The following is an 11835-nucleotide window of genomic DNA, read 5'->3' on the forward strand; positions in this document are numbered from 1 at the left end:
TAAACTACCAACTGATGAACCGATTTAATTGGTTGAAATAGACCGATTTCAACAGACTTTGTCGGCCGTTTTTAAACGGTTGCAAACCTTCACTGATAAAATCAAATACCCATTAATGCGTAGAAAATACGCATTTTCAATAAAAGTGGAATAACCCATTAAATGGGTGAAGCGTTTGTACCCATAAATGAGTACAGACCTTGTACGTCAGTCTGGGTATGTTTCACCCATTATCTTTCGCAGAACTGTTACAACAAAATGCGTAAAAAAAACCCATTCATGAAATTCGCGTCAGAATGAAAAATACTGTCAATAGAATTATTTCTGAATTAAAAAAAACATAAAATAACATTCATTTCACATTATTGTTTCCTTATAAAATATAGGAATCTAGATAGAAATCCTATTCTAAAACTACTTAACAAAATAAAACCGCCAACTGGATATATTTTTGATGGCTGGATTTTTTGGCTGCTCTAAAAATGCCGAGCTGGCGCATATTTTCAACATCCTCAGTAGTCCAAACAGACGTTGTTTTCGGATTGCAGGTTCCACTACGATCCTTAGTTTGCAGGTTAACTCGCTTGAAATAATGCTTAAGGATTTTTCACCCATTATCAAGATCAATATACCCATTGACATTACCTCATCGAGTAGTTGCGAAATGGATAAAAAGTACTCATTGTTAGAAACAAAAAATACCCATTTTTTGACAGCTCGAATAACTTCCGAAAATGGGCAATTTGAATACATAAAATGGGTAAAGTTTTTTTACCGTGTTCATTAGCAATGATTTCATCGCCATTTTTATCGCTCGAGACTGATGCTCTTTTGAAAAAGTATTCTTAAATATCATTATACCAGTTTAGTACATACATTAGTATGAAATCCACCCCTGCGTAATTAACGAGTCGTTATTTTGGAAACGTTTAGAACAGTAGTGAAAGAGTTTCGGCGCAAATTTTCGAATGTCAGCGAGGAAGCTAATTTTTAATACAAAATAAATTAAAGAAAAGTTTATCAATAACATTTCCATTTTGCAACGATGTCCGGTGAAGCTGTTAGCATACTAATTCCTGTGGAATCCGTGGCGGAACAGGAGGTAGTGAGTAAAGCCGTAGAAAATAATCGTTTTGTTAGGTTATGCATCCGCTAACATTTTTTGTTTGAATGCCTTTACACCTTTCCAGGAGCACCAGAAAATCGCCCGGAAGTCGCTGAAGGAAGTTCAAAACGTATCAAAAATGAACAAAGAAAATGTTGGAAAACCTACGAAGCTACAGGCTTTCTTGGCCAAAAAAGAACTGATCAAGAAGACGCTTCTGTAAGTGGCATTCCTGTGCTGATTGCCTGACCAGGTACAGTGTTGCCGATCTTAATGTTTTTTTTTCTTGTTTCAGTACCGATCCAATGGAAGTGATCGAACAGAAGCGAAAAAAATTCGTACATTCACAATCCAGCCAAACATCTCCGGAGAAGAAAGTGACCGGTGGAAAGCCCACTGTAACCGAGGAGGATCTCACCTCACTCGAAGGGCCGAGTGAGGCCTACTGGCAAATACTGGCCGAGAGACGTCGCCAGGCCTTGGAAGAATCTCTTGCGGAGAACATGGAACTTCACGAGAAGGTTGGAACGCTGGAGGAAGAATTGAATCTGTCCCGAGAAATGCTCGAAGAGGCTCGCAATCTGGTTGAGGTTCTGACCGAAATGCTACAGGAGGGCGAAGCGGAAAAGCAGGAAGAGGGAAAGGCTGATCCCAATCATGTGGACGATAGTGGTGTAGTTCCGGAGGTGGTCAGCGAAGAGGAAGATGATCTTTAAGTTATTTCTTGACAATCCTATTATGTATTGTAGTCTAATCGTTTACTTAAACAGTTATGCCGTTGATCATGTGATTATTTTTAAGAGAACAATCATGGAAATCTCTAAAGCTGTGGCACTTATCATTGGGTATGTTTATTTTGCATTCATGGTAAAACAATGCAGATTTTTTGAGGGCCATTGTATATATAGACATCTCATGAAACTGAATATCTTCGTTGAAATGACAAACGTTGCATTTTTTATTAAACATAAGTTCATTTAGAAGCCGCAGTTTAAAAGAGAAGCTGATTGTTTCAACATACAATAAATGGAGGTTTCTAACAAAGAATTGGTTTGCTTATCTTCGTTCAGCTTTGTGTGAAATAAAATAAATGTTTCAATCCGAAGAAAAACGCTTTTTATTGTCAACAATTGGTGACATCAACATGTATACATTGTACGCGGGGAGACGAAAATATTTGGAATCGTTTACGGTTGAACTTTAATTTTAATTAACTTAAATTTTTCAGTCTTCACTGGCAAAAACTCAACTTACTCTAAATTTTTAACACTACTCTTTGGAATGTGAGCTTCACTGGGTTTAGAGGTAAGCATACACAAAAATGATAAAAACGGTGACCGTCGAACCGTAACGCATTCAGACGTAAGCATCCGTCACGACTCACTGATCCAGCTGCTTCGTAGACCGATAGCAATCGTGGTAGTACTGCACTCCCTTACTATCTCGATAACGGTGGATTTTACCCTTGCAGTACAGACAAGCGCTGTAGAATTGAGCATGAACCTGGTCCGAGTAGTGTTTGATAACGTCGGAAATGGTTTCTTTGGGAAAATCAGCCGCACACGAGAGGCAGTGAGCTAGTTCCGCTGGAGCGACCCGTTCGAGAAAGCGCTGATTGACCGCGTCGGCTTCGGTTGTACCGTCGTCCTGCTGGCGTCTGGTATATGGAATGCTATCACGCACTGAGGAGTTGTGTCCATTTTGAACTGAGTTTTGATATGGGAAACTGTTGCTCATTTTTAAATACGCGAAAAGTGTACAGGTCAATTACTTCAGAAAGCCTTATTTAGGAGCTTGGGAAAACGAAACTTCAAAAACAAGATTGAACGAAATGAAAACAGTGTGAAACCTTACAAAGGTGGCCTAGTTCAGTAAAATAGATTTGGGCAGCATAACATTTCAAAAGGGCTTGTTTTAGTGAGTCGAACACGCTTATTCAAATTTACTCAAAATATTTTTCGTGCAAATGGTGCGAAATCTCGAATTCTTATTTTGAAGTGAATTTATCGCAACATTTAATTTTAAGACTTCTTTCTAAGCTCTTCTAGCATCGACACCCGTCAAAAACGACCAAGAAAACGCCTTTTGAACTGTTACCTTCGAGGGTACGAGAACACAACTCTGTTCCATCAAAAATTTTGTTTGAAGCAACCCCGGATAGAATTTTACAATAGCATTTACCCTACAAACAATCATAAAACAATAAATGTTATAGTTATTACTGTTTCAACATTGTTCGATGCCAAGTTCTCACAGTAGATTTACAATAAAATTTCATGTAACAATAAATTTCATTGTTTAGCAAAAAACTGATACAGTGCATTCACATTAAATTTTACTGTTTTCGATAAAAAAATGTATGGAGAAAAACTGATTTTTTTAATGTTAAGATACATAAGCATCCCCCTTTTTCACAATAAAAGTCTATTTTACATTGAAATTTACTGTAAAAACTTTAAAGTTTATTGTTTTTGTATTGTAGCATAACACTAAAACTTACTGTAAATTATTGCAAAAATACTGTACAGTCACAGTGAAAATCAAGATTTTGTTACTGTACATTTCTATTCGGGACGCCTATTCAATAATATACTAAAAATATTTTTCGTGCCAATGGTGTGCGAAATCTCGAATTCCTATTTTGACGTGAATTTATCGCAGCATTTACTTTTAAGCCTCCTTTCTGAACTCTTCTAGAAGTGACACGATCAAGCAAACACCTTTTGAAAACTGTTACCTTCGAGTGTTTGGTACGAGAACCCAACTCTGTTCCATTAAAATTTTTATTTGAAGTTATTAACCTGGGTTCGTTCTAAGGCTGAAGATCAAACAAGGACAAAGTGGATAATATTATATTATTTGATTCTTTCAGAGATGGTTCCTATAATTGCAGAGAACAGACGTTCAACTCGTCATTTCGTTTGATGGGCGAGTTCAAATGAATTGACAGCGGCTCACATATACATTCAAAAATGGCCGACATAATTATACCTCTATACCTAGTCAAACCATTTCGGGATTCTGAGTGGATTCGGTATGGATTCCAGCTCAAATGCATCAGCCGATTGAGTCAGAATCGGTTGGAACTTTTGAGTTGGAATCCATACTGAATCCATTCAGGATTCCGAAATGGGTTTAACGGGTAGTCGGGATAAGCTAATGGTGTGGTGGAGCTAGTGTTGTAACGTATTAATAGATTTGTTCGATCGTGGATTTTTGTTCTTCGTGATATAATGACGAGACGGATTCCACAGTTCAATGTTCAATTTAATGTTCATGCCACAATCTCAGTGCAGTGCCAAAGCATTTGAAAGCGATGTGCTTGGTTTTCCTGGAGACGTGGAGGCATGTGCGGTAGATCAGCTTATGAGCGTTAGGGAAGCTAAGTTGTAGCGATAATTGCCAGAGCCGATGGAAGAATTTGACTCACATCAACGTATTGGAACTTATGGAGCTTGTTGCTTTGTCAAGCAGGGTCGCCACTATTTTTCAAAAAAAAAAACTGGCAGTTCAACTAAAAATGTCTGGCAAAATCTGGCACTTGATAGCAACCTCAAAGTCATCGAAATATGGCATACATTTTAGTTTTCATATAACATCAATCGATTTTTGTTAAATTTGGTACATTATTACTCAAATTTCCAAAACGTGTATGTAGCAGCTTCTAAAACTTAAAAATCTGGCAGAATGAGATTTGTCTTTTTATCTGGAAGCTGTCAAAACCTCTAGCTGTGCCAGATAAATCTGGCATAATAGCGTCTCTGCAGCCAAGTGTGAGAAACAGTGGGATAGTGCATTTCCTAGGCGTACTGTGCTTTATGCAATCCAGGAATGATGATAGCAGGTCGCATGGCGTCTGAGAAAAGAGGAACTCGTTCCGAAGCTTGGTTCTCTGAGTTTGGTGTTTTACGCAATTCAAAGCAAGAGAGAAGTCCAAAAGAACCATGACAGTACAGTGGTCGTTTTCAAGATGCGTGTACACATCCTCCCTTAGTCAGAGCGGTTGTTGTACTATGTCTTTTCCTGTATCCGGATTGGTGCTTTGTTAGCAGGGGTGCATCTGGATTATCTAGATGTTCTGTGATTTGAGAAAGCAGTATTTTCTCGAGCACTTTTGAAATCGCAGGTAGAACACTGATTGGTCGGAAATCTTTGAGTTGAGTGGGATTAGGCTGCTTTGGTATGGGGGTTATGATCGCTTTCTTCCAGTTTAGCGGAAAGGATTTATTTTTTATAATCGAGTTAAACAGGGGCTAAAGTGGGCGAAGCAATTTAATGAAAGAAATGGGGATCTCATTCTGGCCGATAGCGTTCGTGTGAATATCATGGATTTTCCGACAAATTTCCTCGCTGGTTGTGTGGCGGAAATTGACTTCGGTTGCATTTATGTTGGCGGCTGCTCGATGAAGAGGTGCGCTAGAAATCCTAGTCTGGTTTGTATTTTGACGCTCGCGATGACCGTTGCTACACACAGAGAAAAAATGTTGGTAAAAATAAGAGTTCTTTACTCTTAGCAAAAAACAACCAACGCATACTGTTAATTTGAAAATAAAATTTTTATTTTGATTACTATTCTTCACTAGCTTAAAAGGAAAACTTTTATTTTGATTATTACTCTTTATTAATTTAAAAGTTTTATTTTGAACCTGATAGTAGGCGTTTATTGTTTTTTGCTAAGAGCGGAACACTCTTACTTTTACCAATATTTTTTCTGTGTAAAGAAGCAGTTCAACTTGTCCATCGCTGCCTTCGGCAAGTGTATTTTTTCGTGTTGTGTTGTGAACACCTTCTCTTCTTAGGTTGTTCCATAACTTTTTCGCTGGAAGACTACGATCAAAACGTTGTTCAGCGTAGCGTTATTTGGCGGTGAAAATGAGGGAATTTGCACTATCTCGCTTTCGAACATAGTCTAACCACTGATCGTCTCCTCTGGCTCTGTTTGGATTGCGTGAGTAGAGTATGTAGGCCAGGTCTCTTAGCGCAACAGTACGCTCGATGCCTTCCGAAATCCAGGGTGTGCGTTTAACTCGGAAAGCGATTGTGCGCTCAGGAGCGTGATGTTGGAGCAAATCTGTCATTCCTGCAGCTAGTAAGTCTGCCTTTGTCGAAGCGTCTATAGAAGTGAAGAAGGGCCGGAGATCTCTGGTTTGGAAATCAGCTTGCAGTGGTAAAGGATAGATGTTACGAAAATTTGGAATGCGTATGGTATGTGTAGCAGTCCTTTGCATTCTGATGTTTGCTAGAAAAATACAATAGCTAATATAAATACAATTTGTGTTGAATTGTTCCCGGGGAGTTTTAAAATCCCGCGGTTGGGTTTACACTTCAAGAAAATTATCATTTTTGTGTACTGATTTCTCGTCACGGGATTTGAAATCCCGAGCTCCATTTAAAATACACAGAGACCCAAAATCTGTGACTCGTTTTCCGAACTGTAAACTAGCTTCAACACCAGGTAACTTTCCGTACTTTCCTGGCTGTGGCTGAAAAACAAAAATCTTGTGCCTTGCAGGATAGTCGCTCGATATACGAGTATATAAAAGCTCAATTCAGATAGGCGCATGACAGCCGCCTATATAAATTCATAGGAAGCTTATGCCTTGAAGCTTTCGGAAAGCACACAGGTGGCATAAAAATAAACAAACAAAGCAAGAGAATACCTTCTACACTAATTTTCAATAGAGACTGCTTATCACTCCTATCCAGCTTTTTACGTGCCATAATGGCGGTTAAATTGTTTAATTCGCAATACGTTTAATTGCCTTTTTTGACAATAATCGTTTACGTCAAGCGCCCAGCAAGAGGAAGTCATTCTACGTTAGTCCAATTCGTTGGATGTTTATTCATTGCCAAAAAAAGGACAATTGGGTCATTAAGCTATATATAGTTTTCCGTTCCATTCGATAAATTTTAGGTCCAATATACATAATATAACATGATTTCAAAAAAAAATTCGTTGTAATACGTAAAAACGATTTTTTTGTTTTTTAAAATAAATCTAATGTAAACTTGGCAACCATACATAGGAAAACAGCGGTTGTTTACATCTGGCCTATCAGGACAACACCCAAAATGAAAAAAAACTATATGCAATGTATGGTGTTTATGTCAAATAAAAATAACCCTGTGGAAAAACCGAGAAAACTTGACTTATTTTTTTCTGACAGGGCATCATTTGTCGTGAAATTCGATATGTCAAACCCTTCCTATAGTGTCAAATCCAGACTGTCAACATATTTCTTTATTTTAAATTTTAATATTATTTTCACGTTTCCTGAGTTGGAAAAAAATATTGTTGCAATCACGAAAATCAGCTTTATCGATGTAAGTAATAAAAAACGACTTTTTTTTCTCATTTAATGACCCAATTAAACATATTACGAACTAAACAATTTAGACCACCATTATGGCACGTAAAAAGCTGGATAGTTCGCTTATGTTCGACTGTCTCATTGGTTAGTGGCTCCACTGAAATCGTCTTGCGGAGCAACTGCGACTATATTTGATGTGCCTTTAAGACGCGTGCAATGTGAGATTTTATTTTAAGCACGACAATAATTGGTTTCATGCTAAGGCAAGACGTGACAATAAGGGGGGCCGTTTTTGTTCCAATTTTACGTCAGAATGGTCCTGCTCCTGATTGGTTGATCCAGACTTTTTGCACTGTACGCAATGTTACTGCAGGGATAGCGAAATGATGTTTGGCAATGTTGCTATATTTATAGGAAAGATTGTCATTACTTTTGACAAATAAAATTATTACCGGTAAAAAAGTAAAAATGACTAAATTGAACAGAAATTGTGCAGCAAAGTGAAATAAGTATTTATCATGTATTTACCGTGTACGTGGTTGATTAACTTTAAAAAAAAAATAAGACAAAAACCGCATCATAATCTAAATTTTTTTTAAATAATATCTTCATCAAACCTTAATAAACGCACATTACATGGAAAAACGGTGCCCTTCATCAATATATTGGGTTCAAGATACAAAATATTATACGTTTCATTGGAAAAGAACCATTCAATCATTTTGATGCAACTAATTAAATAGGCGCATTTGATAATAAATGCTCAAAAACGTCGAAAAATGTATATTACTCAAGTTGAATGTGTGCTAATTATTTACTTTAACTGAATTTGTCAATAAAACTAACTGAAAACTGTGCTTCTAAAGTTTCAGGTTTTCGTATGCTTTATTTACAGTAAGGTTTTTACACGAAATCGCACCACCTTTTATTAAAGTGTCATTCATCCCATAAGAAATACATTGCGACGAATCGTGCGCCGAATAGCGCTACGAATCTTGCTGCGACGAAAAATAATCGTCGCGTCTCCTTTGGAAAAGTACGGACAATATTTCTGTCATAAAATAACAAGACTCCATTTTCATTAATAAAATTAGCAACACTGTTCGGAAGATTTCGGCTGGTTGAAATGTGCGAAAAGAATGTCGAGGGAAAAATAAGAAGCCGATTGTCACGTCTTGTCTTATGTGGTTTTCGATTGATTGACACCGGTGTAGTGGAGTGCACTGGTTTTGCACTTTCTAGCAGAAGTGTCAATGGAACATACCCAGTTTTCTGCACTTCTGCTAGAAAGTGCAAAAACGGTGCAGTTTCAGTGCGCTCCACTACACCGGTGTCAATCAATGGAAAATCCTATTGGCGATTTGCGGCAAAACCAAAATTAGTCATGCGACACCTATGATTCAGCTCATGAACTGGCAAAGTGATACAATTTGCTTTTTTTCACCCGTAAGTGACTCGTAGCTTACAACAAAATCTTCATTATCTTGTCGGAAAAAGCTAACCACTGTCAAAATATGAATGAAACGAGTAAGAAATTTAGTTTTATTTGCAATTATTCTGAAAGTACAGCCATTTGCAACTATTTGACTCATACATTTCTTCGAAATGTAATCGGGGTATTATTGTGGTTATAAAAAAATCGTTCCATAAATAAAGTTCCAACTCGAAACCGAGACCCAATCAGCACCAATGTCAAACTCCTTTATATTTTGAACTACGTAGGAGATTCAGTGAAGACTATCGGAGAGAAGGATCGGCTGTGCATGATACAAAGCTGACACTTTCCTATTAGCCGGATATATTCTTTCCTCGCGTGATCTGGAGAGTTTCATGAATTTACACCATCTCATGAAGGTTTAGCTTAACTTAGGACGAACGGGAAATGCTGTTGCGGCGGCTACGGTGCTCAACAAATTACATTTCGAAACAGCGCGCATATAGCTCTGCGAATAATATTAGAAACCACTATGTTTTACACTCTTTTCGCAAGATGTTTACTCATCATCTGATAAAATGATGATTTTCCTCCATTTTCATAAACAATTATCAACAAATTTGGTGTTTAAAAGTCATTTTTTACCAATGTTTACAGAAAATATATCCATATCAACATTTGAATAGGGCTAATAAGATATGTAAACAAACTTTTGTTTTGCTGATTTCTCCTAATTTGTTATCATTTCAACTTAGAAAACATTTGAAATTGATTCTACCAAGGATAAAGATGTTGATTCATGTGTATTTTTCATGAAATTCAACTCGGTAGCGGAATAATGAGCGAAATAAGTTTGTTTACAAAAGTCTCATTAGCCCTTTTGAAGAATTACTATTGATATGCACTATGACAGAACAAAATAAAATCAGCTACACTTTCCTTCCAGCGCTATCTGCGAGCGGTTTCAACATAGAATCGCCAATTAGGTTTCATGTAAAAATGGCTCACGATCTGATGATTCTACAGAAGCGTGTATGTGCGGTAAAATGGCAGTACACCCTACTTGGCTGACAGATGTGAAACGAACATATTCAGCAACCGCGAGCGGCGGCTAAATGATTTTGACAAGTGCGCTGCTGCTTCTACATTCTTCGCACACACATTCATCAGTGTTCAGGAAAGATCGGTAGAAAATTTGCGATTCTCCATTTCGTTTGGGATCAAAAGAATATTCGTTTCGGCGGAGGTGCGTACGCGTATCGGCGACATCGCGAGCAAGCAAATCACATCGCCCCTGGCTTTTTGAGCAGGTAAACTCGGGCTGTTGCAGTGTACCGCAGACGCACAGCGAAAGAAAAGGCCATTATTCTTTCCTTCCGAAGAGTCGGTCGAGAATAAGAAGACGCAAATAAAGCCACCGTCGGAATGGCACTCAATCCGCAGTACGATCAGATCGGCACCGGTTTCGTGACCCAGTATTATGGGATGTTTGACAATCCTGCAACACGGGCGAACCTAGTTGCTCTCTATAATGTAAGTATCGAGAAACTTTTGAAATATCTATTGGGATACGGATAGGGAATTCCTGTGCTACCGAACCTAACCTCACATTCAAATGACGAAAGTATTCATCCGGCTGTCACCCATATTTAAAATTGAGTTGCTTATCCAAGTGAAGCTGTTGTCTATTTTATCTCTCCCGAATGTAATTTAAAGTCACAGTATCGATAGATAATCGAGTCGTCCTACTGCATTTAAGCAGCGGTTCGGTTCGGTAACTATTTTTTTTTTTTGTTTACGTGAAGGAGTACAGAGATATGAAAAAACGGTTGATGATTCATAGATATTTTTACAATCATTTAATCATGAAAATGTTTTTTTTTGCAGGTCGAGCATTCTTTCATGACCTTTGAGGGTGAACAAATCCAAGGAGCAGCTAAAATTCAAGAGAAATTACAAGTAAGTCAACAGAATAGTATTCGAAAGAGATTTCCTAACATCATTTTCTAATACCCTAGAGCCTAACCTTTCAAAAGATCAACCGAGCAATAACAGCTATCGATTCCCAGCCGATGTTCGACGGTGGTGTTCTAATCAATGTCCTAGGAAGACTGCAAGTAAGTATTCTCCCAAACTAGAATAAGTACATCGCCAAGAAGCGACTGTCTCTGGTGCAATTTTGGGCTAATGAACGTCTTTTTCTTTCCCTTTCTACTTCTGTGTATCGTATCGCGTTTGTGTTCTCGAACCGAAAATTTGTGTCGCCACCGGTCAGACCGATGATGATCCGCCCCACGCCTACACGCAAACGTTCGTACTGAAACCAATCGAGAGCAGCTTTTTTGTTCAGCACGATGTCTTCAGATTAGCGTTGCATAATATGGCATAGCGTGATTGTCGTTGTGTTGTCACCACTTTTACCGCTAGAAACAGTTGTTATCCGCAAACATTACACTCACTACTGGCATGCTACCGGTAACTTCTAACGACGAACTAAAATTTTCTTCCGACCGATCCGGATTGTCTCCAGATGCGACATCCAACGTGGACACTCGAGAAATAAACTAATAGGATATTATGAAATTTGTAAAGAAACGACAAGATGCACACTACGAAGCAAGTGGAAAGGATTTTAGGCCCCACCATATTTATGCTAATAATGCACCTGCACGAAAATGCGTTGGAAGCGACATCAGACTAAACTAGCACATTGCTGTTTTATATATATTTTGACCGGCTGACGCGCCTCTACACACTAGCGTAAACTATCGTTTTGTTTCCCGACGTGTATTGAGCCTACAATATTAAATTAATTGTAATGCTTCTACGGTTTATGTTTGTCTCTACCAAGAACTTGAATTAAATAAAAAAAATACAGAAAAAATTTACGAACACTGTATCATGGTGAACATCATTTTTTGGTTGTGCGTAAGGTCTTCTAAATTGACATGGATACTGCTGTCTTCGAATGCAGGTTGGATACT

The 11835-nt window shown here is 38.0% G+C and overlaps 2 protein-coding genes across 4 annotated transcripts in view; both read left to right on the forward strand.

The window, feature by feature from the left end:
• The first annotated feature begins 922 nt into the window (after window positions 1–922).
• Window positions 923–2091, forward strand: LOC131689972 (geminin). Of its 2 annotated transcripts, none has more exons than XM_058975397.1 (3): window positions 923–1105; window positions 1191–1324; window positions 1401–2091. In XM_058975397.1, exons 1-3 carry the CDS (start codon window positions 1046–1048, stop codon window positions 1819–1821), a joined length of 615 nt encoding a protein of 204 aa, XP_058831380.1. In that variant the 5' UTR covers window positions 923–1045; the 3' UTR covers window positions 1822–2091. The 2 variants fall into 2 exon arrangements, with proteins under 2 accessions (XP_058831380.1, XP_058831389.1); XM_058975406.1 differs by having other exon boundaries at window positions 923–1102; window positions 1401–2083.
• A 7874-nt stretch (window positions 2092–9965) lies between these two features.
• The window catches only part of LOC131690003 (probable nuclear transport factor 2), a 54610-nt gene continuing 52740 nt past the window's right edge, over window positions 9966–11835 (forward strand). The window contains exons 1-4 of one of the 2 annotated variants that reach the window (XM_058975444.1): window positions 9968–10384; window positions 10739–10810; window positions 10870–10968; window positions 11127–11735. In XM_058975444.1, coding sequence (XP_058831427.1) covers window positions 10277–10384; window positions 10739–10810; window positions 10870–10968; window positions 11127–11240 — 393 coding nt within the window. In that variant the 5' untranslated portion in view covers window positions 9968–10276 and the 3' untranslated portion in view covers window positions 11241–11735. Of the gene's footprint in view, window positions 10385–10738; window positions 10811–10869; window positions 10969–11126; window positions 11736–11835 lie in introns of those variants that run through there. The other variant, XM_058975451.1, reaches the window with a different exon arrangement.

The sequence above is a fragment of the Topomyia yanbarensis genome, chromosome 1 (assembly GCF_030247195.1).
Source record: "Topomyia yanbarensis strain Yona2022 chromosome 1, ASM3024719v1, whole genome shotgun sequence".
Lineage (NCBI taxonomy): Eukaryota > Metazoa > Arthropoda > Insecta > Diptera > Culicidae > Topomyia > Topomyia yanbarensis.